The sequence below is a fragment of the Chlamydotis macqueenii genome, chromosome 4, assembly GCF_036417535.1.
Source record: "Chlamydotis macqueenii isolate bChlMac1 chromosome 4, bChlMac1.mat, whole genome shotgun sequence".
Lineage (NCBI taxonomy): Eukaryota > Metazoa > Chordata > Aves > Otidiformes > Otididae > Chlamydotis > Chlamydotis macqueenii.
Genome location: NC_141559.1, coordinates 3,144,215 through 3,161,729, shown reverse-complemented (window position 1 = coordinate 3,161,729; position 17,515 = coordinate 3,144,215). Strand labels below are relative to the sequence as shown.

At 42.6% G+C, this 17,515-nt stretch overlaps 1 protein-coding gene across 7 annotated transcripts in view; it reads right to left on the bottom strand.

The window, feature by feature from the left end:
- Positions 1 to 17,515, bottom strand: part of ANK2 (ankyrin 2) — a 289,370-nt gene that overhangs the window by 83,670 nt on the left and 188,185 nt on the right. For 5 of the 7 annotated variants that reach the window (XM_086746523.1, XM_086746525.1, XM_086746528.1 and 2 more), the window contains 8 exons: positions 14,853 to 15,038; positions 14,344 to 14,367; positions 12,237 to 12,335; positions 10,980 to 11,078; positions 4,718 to 4,816; positions 3,241 to 3,438; positions 988 to 1,086; positions 719 to 817 (listed from right to left, as the gene is read on the bottom strand). In XM_086746523.1, the coding sequence (XP_086602649.1) occupies positions 719 to 817; positions 988 to 1,086; positions 3,241 to 3,438; positions 4,718 to 4,816; positions 10,980 to 11,078; positions 12,237 to 12,335; positions 14,344 to 14,367; positions 14,853 to 15,038 (903 nt within the window). The remainder of the gene's footprint in view (positions 1 to 718; positions 818 to 987; positions 1,087 to 3,240; positions 3,439 to 4,717; positions 4,817 to 10,979; positions 11,079 to 12,236; positions 12,336 to 14,343; positions 14,368 to 14,852; positions 15,039 to 17,515) is intronic. The other 2 variants (XM_086746524.1, XM_086746527.1) reach the window with 2 other exon arrangements.

Genomic DNA, 17,515 nt, shown 5'->3' with positions numbered 1-17,515 from the left:
TCAAAGTGCAGGTGGTCATAAGTGGAGTATTTGTTTATACTGGCAAATTCAAACAGTAAGATATCCATGAAATACAGCTCAGAAAACAATAATGTTCTTTTTATTGTTATTCTTCTGGGTAGCTAGGCTATTGGTATACAAACACTGATTTCTACGGTTAGGTCAGGTTCTGCATTTTGTGTTACCTCCCAAAGGTCACATTTTGTAGATTTAAGCATGTTCCTTGGAAAGGCACCAGTTCCCGGCATTTCCCGTGTAAGAGGAACACCTTGAGTTTAACGTTTTGGCTTTTTCTTTGATCGTCAGGTTTTAAGCGCTTTATCCCCTTTGACTGATACAAGTGACACAATTTCACGGCAGGCGGCGAAACTATGCCAGCAGAAGTTAGAGCCATTTGGACTTAAATTTCGCCCTTCAGAATGGAAACACGGTCTTCCCTGTGACTTGGCTTATAATCAGCTTTGGATGTATTTGGTGAGCTTTGGTTCTAAGGGAAACTTTACTTTATCTGGCACTGTTGAAGAAGACATGAAACCACAGATGGCTGATAATGCATACACAACGACCATTTTCCCCTCTTCGCTACAGGCGCTAGAATAATTTGCCCTACAATGCAATAAAGTATCATTAAAATGTGACCTTTGGTTGAGCTACACGGTAGGCCAGACCCTTTCGGAGGAGGAATTGCACGGACGGTTCTAGTCAAAGCCATACTCACAATGTTAGTGACATCGGGAGAGGCTCCGTTCTGCAGCAGAAGGAGGACTATGTTCAAGTGGCCCATAAACGCAGCCACGTGTATTGGTGTGAGGCCCGACTGCGAAACAAAGCAAGAGCAGTTTTACTCCTCTGCACGGCTGTAGGGAAGGGGCTTCTTCGTTTAAATAACACATAAGTGAAAGCGAGGCAAGACAGGAGAGAGAAAACAAGAAGCAAAAAGAGAGAGAGAGAAGGAATGTTTCTGCAGGACACGAAACATTTTTCTACCTCTGTTATAGCCTGGATTGAAGCCCCATATTTCACCAGGAGTTCCATGACTTTGATGCGATTTTTCTTGCAGGCAATGTGCAGTGGAGTAAAACCATTCTGCGCAAAAGACAGTCAATGTTAGTTAAAGACATGCAGCTACACTTTCCACACAGCTCCGTGCCGGGAGCAGAAGCGTTAGAGTTCCGGCAGCAACGGTTCCTTAAGCACGACAGGTTATGAACGACAGACGTCTCCCAGTAGCCTAGAGGCAGAACAAAGCAGCGCCGCTGCCTTCTCCTCTGGCAACGGAGAGAAACTGAACCTCCACCTCCAAAAACCCAACACAGACGTGCCCGTTCTGTCAAGAGTATGCGTGCACGCATGTACGTGGTTCTGAAGGCCGCACGCAGGGATATCTAAGGATGACTTAAAGTGGTTCCCAAGATTGTCCAACACAATGAAAATGTAAGAAATGATGGTCATCACTTTGAAATCAGTTAGCGTCTTCTGAAATGTATAAAGCATATTCTCCAGGAAAAGAACAGAATACACCTTCCAGACTTTGTTTGTCTTCTTAGAAAGTCCTGTAGCATCTATGTGTATTTATTTTTATATTTATACATCCATCCACAGTGTTCCTGTTTGCGTGTGCACTCTGTGAGGTCTGGGATAGCAGTTTTACTGTTGTGCGTACCATCAGCACATACTCATTTCTTTGGAAATGCTGACTCAGCAAGACTGGGGCCCAAATCAAAGCATGTCTTCATACTCTAGAGTCATACATGCTGTGACCTCACGCTTTTTTTACGTACTATTATAGTTAATGGAGGTTAAGTGTGTGCCTAAAGCTAAGCAAACGCATTATGCATGGTATGCGAACATTTTAGTGAAAAGCACAGATAACATTTTTAGATAACGCTGAAAATTTGCTGTTTTCTAATGAAAAGGATGAGCACGGCTAAACAATCAACTAGCAGTAAACACAACTTATCGGTGAAATCTTAGCTCACGGAAGGAGGCACGTGACAGATTATTCCACAATCAGCTTCTGGTAAGGTGAATGTTAATTACTCGTGGATTGGAAGGTGCTTTAAAGCACATACAAACTGAAAAAGCCAAGAACTCATACAGTGCTTGTATCCCCAAATCATACTGCAAACATTAACAATTATTTTTTAAAAATCTAGCTGAATATGAACTGTTTGGAAAATTTATTCCATCGCAAGACTCTGATGAATATTATTACTACTACTACCCTTCTGCAATTTCTAAAGAAGGAATGAAAACCTCCTGCACAGAACCTCTCGATATATTCCAGAGGGAGTTCTACTGTTTAGAAGTTTCCATAGTTTCACTTAATTTTACTGCCCGAGTTGATTTCACTTTGCTACTTCTAGTTAAGTGAGGAACAGTCTGATGGGGGAGAGGAGCAGGCGGAAAAAAACTATTACTAACAGAAATGACGAGCACCATTTAATATACTAAATGCTAAAAGCAAGCCAGAGGCGACAAGCCCCTGTTGGGAGAGGAAACAAAAGAAAAGGAAAAAAAACAGCCTAGAGGAAAGCGAGCAGAGAGGCAGCGGCCCGGGGGGTGTTCTCCTTTCATTTCAGATGTTTCTTGGGAAGGGAGAGGAACAGAAGGTGTATTTCTGGTCATGGAAGAAGATGAGGGGGCTAGCATACAATGTGTATGTGCGGGCAGCTGAGACAAGGACAGCTGAAGAGAATCAGAAAACTGGCAAGAAAAACAAGAAGGGGTGGAAACAGCATTGAAAAAGATCAGTCAAGTAAACATGACACCAAGAAAGACAAAATAAAAAAAAGCATAAAAGGAAGAAGCAAGAGGGGTTATGAGATTTGATAAATGCAGAAATACTAGCTGTTTAACATATTTTCTCCATGCCAATGGACTTACTGATTCATTTGAAAGCTTACAAGTTATCTGTCTATTGTATCACGTAGTATGGAAAAGCTGAACTATTAATTCAGTAAAATACCAACGCGTATGTCAGCAACAGCTGGAAATGGCTCTGATTTTAGGAACTCTGTAGAGCTTCCAGACCTGATACTACTGTCGCTCGTCATGGGACTTGGTCCACGACTAGACCTCACGGTAATACTGGTAACTAGCAGATGTGCCAACCCCTGTCGTTACTGCAGCTATCGGAGGTTGCTGGAGTTTAACAGAGTTTTCACTTGGCTTTACTGGTAAGAGCTACCCATCTACCCTGGATGGCTCTGTCACACAACACGGGTGGGACTGGTTTACCAGGGCACGAGCGTTGGGATTTGCTCTCTTGTCCAGGAGGAGTTTGGTGACGCGATAGTGGCCGCAGTGCGCAGCCACGTGGAGGGCGGTCAGGTAATCCAGCGTGACATCATCCACAGGAGCTTTGTGCTGCAGCAGGTGTTTGACGCATTCCACGTGGTCCCCCTGGGCCGCCATGTGAAGCGGAGAGAGTCCATTCTGTGGCAAGAGATGGGGACACTCATCATAACACTAAGACATAGGTTGTACGTTCATTAGAGGAAAAGCACCTACTTACCCATCATTGTATTTATTCAGGAACTTATTTTTTTTTTCTTTAAGTGTCCAATGACAAATTATATTGGCAAATCTGACCCATGAGCTTCTGGGAAATGACACTTTCAACCACCACCGTGGCTGGACCTTTTGTTCTAACCATAACACTTGAAGGGCAGCAGCAGCAGGAGTTTTACAGCCCTGTCTGGCTTTAACAGATCTTTTTGTAAATACCGAAGTCCACGGAAGGTAGACAATTAAGAGGAAAGAGAACTGTTGCTATTAATATGTGTAACAAGTTGTTTTCAGAAAAAAATAATTGTAATATTTACATATTGATCTATCTCTAGGTTAGAACCACCTGTTTCAGTTTGAAGTTAGAAGAGGGAGTTGCTTTTAAATCTAAGTTTGTTTTACATGCAACAAGGTACTTAAAAAGCACCGTGTGTTTAGAGACAGACTGTAACATATAGACCTGAATAGGTAACCGAGTTGGTGTGGTCAAACTGACTGTATTTGTCACCTGGAAGGAGGGAATTATTCACGGGGCAGTTCTGCTCTGCTCCATCCTCAACAGAGTGGGGACGTCCAGATGCAATGCTGATATTCTGTCCTGACTGGTAACATCTGCCTTGAAATGGCAACATCTGGGAATCCTGCCTGAAGTGGATGTGGCAGGGGCTGTTCTGAGCCTCTCCACCTCTTAGTGAAGTGAGGGTGTTGACACACGAGGATCACCTAACCACCTTCTCCCACCAAAGGAGCCAGTGAAACTGTAAGGAATATTTTCCCTACAATTCCCATCTCCCTGGGGATCCCCCCTGCAGAAACAGATGACCTGGACTACTTAGTGCTCTCAAGGATGCAGAGCTTGAGCACATCCTTACTTGATGCAGCTGATATGCTTGCAACCCAGGGATAAAACCTCCTGAAGAGGGTAAAGAGAAGATCTTGAGTCTCCCATAAGGATAACGATGGGTCAGAATCCATGAGTTGCCCTTGTTTTGAGCCATGTTTGAGGGAGTGGAGCCCAGTAAACTGTGCAATGGTCTGAAACTGGTATTTAAATTGTTTCTCCCTCCTGATCTTCCAGGAGACCTCAAGCATATCGTTGCAATACTCTGTTCCACTGTTTGCCAGATACCTTTGTCAGGCACTCTGAAACTGAAAACTCAGTGGAAAGTTACACACAGCTGCTAACGTATTTTCATCAGACACGCACCTTGGTCCGTGCAAGCAGGGGGGCACCTCGTTCCAGGAGCAGCTCCACGACTTGGTCATGTCCACTTCTTGCAGCACAGTGGAGTGGGGTGAGTCCATCCTTAAAGTAAAAGGAGGGAAAACAAATGAGCATATCCCAGGCTGTCTGTCCTGGCACTCTGAGGAACACCCTTCCAGGAACGCAGCCCCACTGACTCCTAACTGAAACTGGCTCCACAACATGAAGCTTCATTCCTAGTCTTCCTCGCACCAGTCAAGGACACTCTGAGGTTCAGAGAGGAAGCCCACTGTGTTCAAATCTCTTCTCAAAGAGGATAACATGAGCATGCATTGCCTCCTCTGCTTCTCCTCTGCATGGCTTTCCGATTGCATCGCCTCTCCCTGGGTAATTTGTGCTGGGTAAGGATGCTCCATTAATCAACCCCTGTCCTTTGGATTGCTTTTGATGCAGGGAAGAAACAAGGAACGTTCAAACTAGAAAATTTACTCTGGAATTCGAGGGTTTTTTTTTAAACAGGCAGCAGGAGAAATAAGATTTTAAAACAGAGAAAAATAGAAAGAGAGAAACAAAGACAACAAAATCTTTCAGTTCTGAGATTAAGCGGTGAACAAAAAGCTAAAAATTCTTTGCTAAAATTGCTGTGAGACCACCAACCTCTCCATATTTTTTCCATTGCAGAACAACAGCTTACACCAAAAGACTTGCTCAGGCTACTCAGTAGCGATCACAGCAGTGGTAGCAAACATGTAGAGACGAGAATGCATTCTAGGTAATAATAATTCTAAAATCTAGCAGTCCAAACACTTCATGTAGAAAAACAGAGGAAATAGAGGCAAGAAAAATGGTTGCAAAAGAATATTAGTACTGAATGACAAAAAAAAAAAAAAAGAAAATGTGTAAGGTATAGAAACCCAAGTTTTCATCTCATTAGATCTCGATGTTGTTCAAAGCATGCACTCAGAGAAACCATCAATACTCAGCGACAGGTTTATAAAGCGAAATACTAATAGTTTTTATTCACAAGAAAAGCCTTCCCTCTTTGAGACACACTGCTCATCTCAGATGAGGCAGACACTATTATTCTAGGGTGCTTTCTGAAGAATCCAGTAACAGCATAATTAAAAGATGAGGATACTGCTCTGAGATAGATTTATTACAAGCTAAGAAAAACATAAACTCCACAAGAAAGTCTAGGTTAAACAAAAAAAAAGAACTAAATCATTAAAAAGCGTAATTTCTCCTCTCTGTAAGTCCCTCTAAAAGTTGAGATGAAGACTTTCTACCTATTCTATTCAGTCCTGTCCCAGCTTTTAGAAGTGCATCATCATTGACTATCTGTGCACTTTCCAGTAGGTGAACCAAGCAATACGCTCTGCAGCCTTCCCATAAACCCCTCTTGTCTGCCCTCTTTCTGCCCTGGGGAAACCAGCATGTGTATTTTAAAATTATTGTACTCAATTATACAGAGTACAACGAGGACAACCTGACATCAGCCAATATCAAGAGACACACCGGTGTACTAAACGAGTCCTCCCGTGCACCGGTATCTGTTTGCAATGAACCTCAGAGCTCTGAAAGCTACTGCAGGAGTTTCCCGATGTACTTTTTTAATCATTCCATTGCTAATTGGTCCACCACGTCAACCGAAGAACACATGCTGGCCAAAATATCAAATGCATCATCTGACAGGACGTACAACACTGGGTCGAAGAGGCACAGACTTTGACGCTCAGATGACAGATACCCCATGAACACAAAGGCCACCATGCCACGAGACAAGAAATTCAACAATTTGATATTTTAAGAAGTTCAATATTTATCTCCTCGTCCCAAATAGTACATATTCACGAGTTAAATGTTTTTCTCTTCCAAGGGACATCCCGCACCTGGTGATCTGTTGTTCCCACCCTCCTAGCTCACGCTTTGCAATGGAACCAACAGCTGGGTCATGGTTAGAAATGGCACTGCAATCCTCTCCGTATGTATGGAAGCCATGAAATCCCCTCACGCCTAACTTCCTCTTAAATGGCTCTCAAAATAGAAGGTCAGCTTTTGCCTTTTTTTTCTTGAAAAAAATCAATCACCAGTCATTGAAGAACAGTTGCACCCATTTGGTGCTTATTTGAACCCAGGCTGATGACAGCACATGAACACCACAAGCCAAATTATCAAAGATTTCTTCTCAACTGCAGCTGCATATCCTCATTTTTATAAGGGTCAAATAAAATTTCAGTATTCTGTCCGTTAGACACGCAGAACTGTCTAAATTTTCTCGACAAAAAAAAAAGGACTTTTCATTTGTTCATTCCTTGTTTCTACTAAACCTCATCTCTTTAAAAATGAAGAAGGCACATCTCCCTCTTGCTCCAAGCTCTCCGAGTCTTGGCATAATTAAATATGCTGTAAAGTATTCCTCCAGGTCTGCCGCTCAAAGTACAAATTCTTAAAAGGCAGCAAAAAAAATACACCATGCATTTGCTTGAGTAATAAGACATTAAGTTAAATAATTCTAAATAATAGTCACTGTCTATATAGCTTGCTTAATAATCTGCACAACATCCCTTCGCGCTCCCCTGTCAACATTATATGAATCCACTGAATTTTTAACAGCACGTATCTGCACGGTGATTAGATATTTATAACCTGACATTGCTCTCGGAACGGCAAACGCTGCCAATGAATTATTAGTGCTCCGTGCATGGGCGAAGGCTAGGAGGAAACGTCACAGCAGCACTGCCGCAGGGAAAACCCCCTCGCGTAGCGCCAAGACAGGGTTGGGATCCTGCTCCAAGGGCTTTGCGGTAGAAAACCCACTTCCGTGTGGAAATAGCAGTGAGCTGTGCCTATTTTGTCAGGATGCACGTATAAAAAAGGAGATATTATTACAGATAAATCCCAAGAAGTTCCCAGAATGCGTGTTACGGGGTGTCTGAAGCACATTCACCGCAAAAAATCCCAAGCCAAACTAAACCAAACCCCCAAAAAAATCCAAGTTCCACCCCTCACAGCTTGCTTCCTTTTTCTTTTCCCATTGGCATCACACATCTCTCTGACCAACCTTCCACCTCTCGCGGCTCCAGCTGAGGCTCCTGTGGCCCCTCTCCAACCCAGACGGCACACCAGACTTTCCCCTCACCGTTCTCACGTCTGCTCCCTGCTCCAGGCACTCAACACCTTTACTTTCCCACACAATAAGCCTTCCATTCCACGGCTAGATGCTCTGTTTCATTCCAGAGATATTTTTGTTTTCAGCTGTAAATATTCTGGACAAGAGCCTGCAAGACGAGTCTAAAGAAAAGTCCCAGAGCGAGAAAAATTTCATTTCCATGTTGGCAAGATTCATCAGAAAGAACACAAAATGTGTGACAACTTCAGCGTCTGAGACAGGTGAACGTGTTCCTCCCCCTCTTCTAAGGGTGTTTGCGTAGTCCCACAGAAATACCAGTAAGGTGACAAAGGCCTGTGAATAACACTCTATTTTAAAAGCAAAAAAGCACATAAAAACTAAAAAAGCCTCACACGCGCGGTCTCTTTTTTCCTATACAGTTTACACAGAGAAATGACAAAAATAGAGATGCAACCAGAACTGCGCTCATGAAGAATCTTCCTAAAACCCCCCAATAGTCAGGAACACTTCAATATCCTGCCTATCTGTACTGTTACTGTTCCATTATATCAGGATATATATATTTTTAAACAGAAATAGAGATATTTTGGCCATGCCAAAATGGCTCTGCTTCCAAACGCTTAAAATGTCTGTCCCTGTGATCATCCTGGCCACGTTTCAGGAAGGCTGGAGATGCTTTCCCTCTCTCAGAGTGAGAACTGGTAATTGCCGCGTTACCCTTGACCACGTGACATCGATTTCATCAGAAATGGAGCTTTCCACCATCTTTGAGATGGTTTCTGCACACCGATTCCTAGCCACGGTCTGCTATCGCAAGCTGTACAGGTCAGAAGTTGAGCTAAATTTTAAAATTTTAAACAAACATATGTCACTGAAGTTCTTATTCGGGTCAACTTGTAGAGAATAGAGGTTCGACTAAGATTTTAAATACGAATTGTCTTAGCGTAAGAAATTTCACCTGTTAACTACTTAGCAAATAAAACTCCAGAAAAGGTTTGTGTGTAACCAGAAGTAGCGCAAACGTAGATACAACAGACAGTACTCATCAAAGTGTGCCATTAATACCATCGGGAGTGGGGTTTACATTTCTTACTTTAGCTACAACATACAAGCGAAATGCAATTCCACATTTTAAAAACTTATTTGGTAGTTAGTTGAGAAAAATGCCAAAACTTGCAGAAAAAAAAATTAAGTAAAAGATTATTTTAAAATACATAAGTGCAGCAAGCGGATTTACTGGCAATTCTACATGGGTATGCTCTAATGAGAAATGCCATAAAGTTTCAGCAAATAAACCGTGCAACGTATAGAAAATAAAAACAGGCAGTTCCTTCAGTGACCAGGGCTTTCCTCTGACATGCAACGTTAACTATGGAACAGTAGGGCACGTGCATAATTTACTCCCTTTGAAGAGCGTACATTTTAATTTCCTTGTTTTAGACACTGCAGGGCCTCCTAACGGACCATTCCAATTTTCAAACATTAAAAGATTTCACAGATTAACTCTAGAAAATTAACGTACTGGGGCTCACCTAAAATCCTTTAAAATAAGTTTTTGCATTTCAATTTATGCATCATCAGATGCCACGTCATAAAGCAAGTTAAAAATAAAGTGAATGAAAGCAACGAGGACTTTTTTAACCAAAGAGCTTATTTTGATGCGCTGTGGAGACCAAGAATAAAAGGCCAAGCTGCCCAGCAATGAATTATCCTTCCATTCCATTCAATTCCACTGTTCTGCAGTGAATCGGGCCTACTGGGAGAATGCAGGTGTTGCTCAGAAGAAATGAAAAGGCGAGTATGGGAAGGCAAGCGTGTTAGTATCGAGGCAGAGGAGGTGGAAGTCTGTCCTTTAGCATACAACACACACGTATGCACGGCATGCAACACACAACCTACCTCTTCCACACCCTACGCGCTCACGGCCATAGCAAAGCACACAAGGCATGCGGACAAAGCCAAGGGAAAAGAAAAAGACACCGAGACGATATAAACAGCTGGCACGAAGACAAGGCCACGCCACGGAGACACCGACAGCAAAACCAAGAGCTCTGGAATCTCCCCCACTGCGAAGGACACGCAGCCGACCCCCACCGCGTGCCTTTGAGCAGGGAGAAGGTAGGAGATGGAAGCAAGAGGAAGCTGCTGAGCCGGTGCAAACTGGGATACGTGTGCTTTAGGATACCTTTACGGGTTTTCACCGATACCTTTGTGCTGACGGTTTTTGAGCTAACGTAGCAGCTGACAAAAGGCAAGAAGCCAAGACGATGAGAGGACTCTAAAATTAGCACCTTCCACCTACGTGGGGCCAAGTCCTGTTCTCAGTTTCATTCACCACCGCATGTCAATCTTTGCGGGTGAGCGGGGAAAGGAATACACCTTGACCTCTTAATATCCAATATGTCTGTTACAATCACCTGTGTGCTTATAAGTACGACTGCAGCGTGTTGTTACCACTTCACGCCTCTTTACCATGAGATTTTAGGCACTTATTGTGGAAAATTTGACCAAGGATGATTTACTGCACACCTTCATGAGAGGCAGCATTTTTTTCATCATCAGTGATTTAAATTAAAAAAAAAAAAAAAAGAGCAAGAGAGACATCGTTTCGTAAATAATCAGAAATCAAAATCATGATCACATACAGAGTCACACAATAATAACGACTGACTTCCTAGAGCTTTTGAAGCAACAAATGGTCGATCTAACTAATATCTCAGTAACTGCAGAGGCTGAATCAAACAAATCACAATCTAAAAACTAAAGGTAGGAGTTCGATTTTTTTTTTTTTTAAGGTACAAAAACATTTCTTTATAAATTACTTTTGGAGCCACAATTTAAATTTGTTCCAAGTTTCAAAAAGAGTACACTTGTGAGGACGCAACGTTTAACATTTTTGGAGCCGTGTTCAGCTGAATTTTTTTTTTCTTTTAGTGATTTATAAGAGTCATCTCACATCTCACTTTTAGAGTAGAGAACAAGACAAAATTACTGAAGCTGAATTCCTGGCTATGAATCTTGGTGTTCCCTGTCTTTGGCTTAGAAAATAAACCAAAACCAAAAACAAGCAAGCAAAAAATCCCAATCCATTCCCAAGAAGGGATAACATCATATTCAGGGAATAGAAAGACTCACCCTGGTTTTGGCATCGATCTGCCCTCCGCGATCCAACAAGAGCTTCACCATGTTTGTGTTTCCCCTTTTGGAAGCCACATGCAGTGGGGTGATTCCATTCTACACCATGAAAAGAACAAACAATGAGCATGACGGGTTCGAAGGTGTACAATGGCGGTGAATTCGTGTCGGGGTCACAAAAAATGAGACCATCACGTTGCAGAGAATAAACAAAAACGTACTTGAGCATCAGAGCTAGGCACACACCGTATAAGCTAGAGTTAGTAATTCCTTTCTAAGCAAGAATCTATATTCATTTTGGGGGATTTTTAATAAACGAAGAAGCGCATCTGCCAAAGCAGCGAACATCACAGCCCCAGAGTCAGACAAGTAAACAAACAAATATCAGAGTCGCAACAAGTCAATAGTCACAAAACATCAACGCATTTAAATCACTGCAACACACACAGAATACACCAGAGCGGGATCCCTCCACAAAGGAACCTTCCCCGTGTGACGCCAACAGGAGTAGGGTCCTGTTTAGGCTGAAAGTCCTTGCAAAGGCATTGGGTGAGGAAAGAGGGAACATTAGCAGCTATTCCAGACCGGCAACGGGAGGAAGTCAGTCTGGAAGGGAGAACCCTAAAGTAATTTAAAGTGTTTCTGGCAAAATTAAAGAGAAAACTTCCGATCCCATAGCTATGCTGAGGTACGGACCACCAGAGGTTTCCATGGCACCAGATGCTGTGCTTCAAACTATGCCACGTACAACAGCAAAGAGACCGTATTACGTAGCTCTGCAGTTGGTTACCATGAAAGAGCAGTCATGATTAATTAGTACTTTCATTGTTCCATGACAATATACCTTACTTTACTTTTTCAGAAGACATTTATATGTGAAAAAGTAAAATTAAAGTAGTATAGTAAATACTGAGTACTGGAAAAGCCAATAAATCCTACAGATATTCTGGCGTATGTCTTAATTGACAGAAAACCTGAAGCGAGTTGACACATTATGAGAACATCAGCTTTCTGGAGCCAGTCAAGGGAGCCCGCTTCCTTCAGCTGGGAATACTGGTCGCTACTCAACTCCTAAGGACTCTGGTGCATTGCACGGAGGCAACCTTTAAGAATTACTGCCAAAAAAGACATCTTGGAACGCAACAGAATTTCAGCATTACTTTGCTCCTCACTTACTCTTGATGAAGAATTACACAGAGAAACACTCCCACTTTTGTAGGCCATTACAACCAAGAAGAGAAAGAAACTCCTCCGTACCCTTGCTGTGAAATCGACTGCAGCTCCTCGGTTGAGCAGAAGCGTCGCCACGTTGACGTTTCCATAGTGCGCGGCTATGTGCAAGGGTGTGAAGCCACTCTACAAAGGGAAAGAGCCCTTATTATAGAAATCGTTTCATACCAGATAACCAACTTAATTAGAACTTGATTTTAAAAGCTGCTGGCAAACAAATGTATTGTGTTGAATATAGCACAGCCTTTTGGGCAAAGAGTCTCGTTTTTGTACGAGAGATTATCAAAAGTGCTTCATTCTTTCATTCTCCAATTCTGTCTCCTGAATCAGTGGCCAATAAGAGGAGTAGCCTTCATCACAGAAAATATTAATATATTAGCCGTTCTTAAAGAAAATAAAGGAAGTTTCCTTATTAAAATTTGGAAGCAACATGGGTCTTTTGGGCTGCATCTGTTTACTGTTTTCGGATAAATGATCACAAAAGTTGTTGGACTCTTATTTTACTGCTCTTGGAATCAGAAATATTGACAACATATTTCCTTGTCTTTTTTTTTTTTTTTTTTTTTGAAAAAACAGTGGTTATTCAATATGTAACCAAAGAATTTGGTGTACATGAGAAACTACTTGGTAGCATAGTATAAGAATCGTAATTATTTATGTTTATATATAATTTGGATCCCAAAGGATCTGAAAAAACTTTGCCATCTATACATCAGAAAAAAACACAATTTCCTTATTGCCTCTTGAACAATAGAAGGTGAAACCTGCTGCAGCTACGAGACACAGAATTGCCTGACAACAACATTAAAAAGATTAATTTTTCAGAAACTAGGACACAGAACAAGCTTTTAGTCTCATAAGTAATTCAAGTAGAAAGGACTTTGCTTCTGATGTTTCCCTGAAGAGCTTTACGCTGATTTGATCAGATCTTACTGCTGGTTATAGAAAGCGGGAAAGACTTCTGGCTTCTAGACTACACTGTATTTTCAACTAGGCTGCATTTCTTTCAGCGTACAAATCATCATTTTAAACTAGAATCATGGAATGGTTTGGGTCGGAAGGGACCTGAAAGATCATGTAGTCCAACTCCTCTGCCCTGAGCAGGGACACTTCCACCAGCCCAGGTCGCTCACAGCCCCGTCCAACCCGGCCTTGGGCACTGCCAGGGATGGGGCACCCACAGCTGAAGGCACACAAACACGATACTGCGTTAAGCTACAGACTGAATGCATACTGCACTAGCAGCTGCCTTCTCATGGCCACACGTTTGCCTGGTGACAAGCACGAGGTACTGAGAAGTAACATAGCGGCTGGTGACGGAGAGAGAACCCCCTACACATTTCCCACAGCGAAGAACACGGCCACGGGCGGATGCCAGAGAGAAGCTGCTCTTTCTCCAAATTCATCCCCTCATCTAACAGAGAAACTCCATTACTGAGAAGCAGGCATTCAGACCATGACTGTGTTCCTGGAAATCATTCTTTTTCCTAAATGTGACAATAATCTTCAGGGGAGAAATCAGAGTTCCAGCCGACCAGACTCATAATTTTTAGTGGAAGTGCTTGGAGAGCTGGTATTGCCAGAACCCGGAGGAGAAACGTAATATCATCTGCTGCAGGAAAATTCTGATTATGTGCTATCCCTTAAGGACTTTTCAAAACTTTATTGCAAAAATCGTAATAAGAACAATGGTAAAAATAAGCAGATGCCCTGAACAAGTTTTTACCTCGGAGGATTTGATTACATTTGTTACTGTAAAAAAAAGGAAAATGAATTTCACCGTTCTTCTGGCTGAACCAGACACCTTAATTCAATTATGCCAAGTGAGTGCGTTTTCATAATTAATGAAACTGAGCTAGAAAACCATCTTTATCCTCTTAGCTCCATTACTCACTTCAGACTTCTTTGAACTGATGTGAATTCTCAAAAGTTCACTTCAATAGCGACACAAATAAAAAGAAATTCTAAGACAAAGGATGAATAAAAATAGGTTGGCTGAGTCACGGATTTCTATGTATTAAAAAAGGGTCATATCTTCACTTTCAGTGCTAAATAATACAGAAATATTGCCACAGAGCAGAGAAAATAATTATAAGTAACAGAAAGAGTAATTAAAAATTTTTTATCTCGGTACCTCAGTCGTCCTATTCACCATCATCTGATGCAGCATGGTTTGGGAAAAAGAGGAACAATATTAAAGACTGGCCGCAAAACGAAGAACTATGTTGCTTTTTGAAATGAGTTATGCTGTTAATTATGGGAAAAGCCATTCAAGCATGCATTAACTTTAAATACAACCTGCGTTCCCACGGGTGATAAACCAGTATCCTATTTAATGGGGAAGCAGCGAATCTGCTTCCATTCCAGTGTCTTCTCGTTTACAAATAATGAGAGAAGGTTGGTTACCAAAGAAATGGGAGGTATAATTAAACAGAAGGAAAAAAAAAAAAAGCGTAGCTTGTAATTACGGTGTAGCTAAACACTGCAAAAGTAGATACATTACTGGTGATACTGGTCAACTAATTTGTCTTTCCCCACAGAAGAAATTACCTTTAACCGTTAAGACGAAGGAAGTAAAGTTCGCTGACCGTCGGCCCTCAGCCGCCCGACCACCCCGTTACCGCCACGGCAGCCCCGCGTTACCTTGGACTGCACGTCGGCATTATGGTCGTTCTGCAGCAGGAGCGCCGCGGATTTGGTGTCGTCTTTTCTCGCGGCGATGTGCAGCGCTGGTAGTCTCACCTTCCCCTTGGTGTCGTTCTCCAGAAGGATGGCCACCGCCTGGTTGTGTCCTTGCTGCAGGGCAACAGCTAGAGGGGTGAAACCGTCCTGGTAGAGAAGAAAACAAGATGTGCTCGGTAAGCTGAAGGAGATACGGCTTCAGTGATGTGCGCAGCGCTGTTCACACACAGAGATTTGATAAGCACGTTACCAGTTGTTTTCTACCTCCGCACCACCGTCACCAGTGAAATGACATCAGAGGCCCAACATTTTAACTCAGATATGATTTAAAACGTGACAGAAGCACACTTGTTCCACTTCAAAGTACCGTTTTTAGAAGTCAAGTACAAGCAAAGGATCATTCTACAATATCTCTCTTCATTACTTCTCATCTTAAAATGGGCCACAAAGCATATTTTGAGCAATATTGTGGTAAGGATTAGATGTGAAAAATATACAGGGAACCTGTTTCTGAATATTTTATGTCTCTGTGAAATGAAGGCGTATCTTTGGATGCATTTGCTGCTGATTCCCGTTCTAAGTTACACACAGACTCAAGAAAGCCAGACCACGTTTAGAAATTTTTTCTAATTTGAAGCAGGAAAGCACTAGATTAATTGTACTTTTTTGAAACAGCAAGTCAGAGAATCCGCTCTGCTTTTCATTCACAGCTTTAGCTTTGTTTTAAAACTATTTTCAAACTGTCTTGCTCCTCCACATGCGCCCTGGATTGCCAATGCTTTAAAATGCATCGCGCGATCACAACTTGCTGTCTCAAGCTGCAGTACTGCCCGCTCCCACATCTTTAATTCTGACTTTAAAACTGAATCCAGCTCCAGTCTCGCACGCTGCCCAAGCACATACGTGCTGTAACCACAGGCTAGATCGGAGGGCGACCAAACCATGAGGAACGGGAGCAGCTCTCCGAGTCTGTGACCGGAGTCACGGTGAATAACGTTGAAATGAAAGGAAAAGGGAAAAACCAAGGTCTTCTATGTCTAGGTTATAAGGAACAACCAAACAGTTGCTTAAAGTCAGAAAGTGAAAAAACTGATTTAGCTACCTTGTAAAAGGCACAGGAATGAGACAGAATTGCTTTGGAATAGGAATAAGGAAAGATGATAAAGTAGTAATGGACAAGTTCGGAAGGAATGAGAGCTAACATATGCTGAAAGAAACATCTGAAGAATTGCCAAAGCAGTTTTCCCCTTAGTAATCTAATAACCTTCACTCCCTTTTGCGTAGAACTGTGGGTAGGTGCGTTGTAACGGCGATACCGCTACGGTTTCTTTCTGTCATAGAGATTAAATTCTGTACAGTGAATTAAAAAAGGGTGAACAGCTGACGAAACAGCTGAACTGTAAAGATAATTCTGAGATTGGGGCTACATTAGGTGTTGAAACGGCTTAATGCATTTGCCTTTTGCCTCCAGGAACATGAGAACAAATCCTGGATTAGAGGCCCTGTGAAACCGAGCTCATTCTTACTCTCATTTTGTAAATATACGCATGTAAGCGTTAGAGGAAACGAATATTTCCAAAAGCAGTGCAAGTTTCAAAGCTTCAAAGACAAGATCATCCATTTGATTTGCACCACCATAGCTTCCATCCTCCTCTAAAGCTCTTTCTGAATTCCCTCTCCTATTGCTTCTGGAAAGCATGGCTGACCAGAGAAAGCATTTAATTTCTCCCCCATCCCACCATGAGGACAGCCAATCTTTGATGTCTCCATGTATTTCGCTGGCGTCCTCAGTCCAGGCTGCCATCCCACCTTAACTAATGTACCGCTTCTTCACTCTGTCCACGGGACTAACTCTGGGCACGCGTGCCTCGTGCCACCCTTCAGTGACACTCGAACCACCAAAACCGTCACCCCAGCAAGACCTGAGACCAAAATGTACCTAGTTAGCGATAAGGGGGTACACAGCCTTTACTTTCCAAGCTACAAAAGCTGAGAACTGACCTTTCTGATGGCCGAAGACAAACTCGGGCTCAGGTTCAGACTGGGGGGCATTTGGTTTTTTTCTCTTCCCTGACTTTTTTTTTAAGAAAAAAAAAAAAAAAAAATCAGACTGTTCTGAGATTTCCAGCGATGCCTGGATGTCTGCATTCAAGCAGAGGCCACGTTAATTTTAACCATCTCGGCCTCCCAGTTCCTGCAGACTAAGGAATGAATTTCCAGTACACCTGATCATCACAGCCAGTAAAAGTCACTGGGAGAAAGGCTGCAGGAGCAGGGGCTGCAGCTGGGCTGGGCTCCCGGAGAGCCACAGTTCCCCTCGGCTCCTTCCCAAGGAGGAGCGTGTTTCTGCCACGTTGCCTGGCAATCACACGGGATTTCGTACTTCAGAAAGCTGACATGTAACGTGATCGCCACATATGCAGGCCAGGAGAGGATTATTTTAGGAGCTGTTGTCAAACGGTACAGTATCCACTGAAAGAAGGGGCAGTAAAGCAGCTGTTAACACTAGCAGTTCGATTCAAAGGAAAGGAGAGCGAGCATAAACGCCCCATCATTTCAAACTCATCCGTTCCTGAAGGCAATTCAGAACGGGCAAGCTCCTGTACAGACTGGGGCAAAGTGAA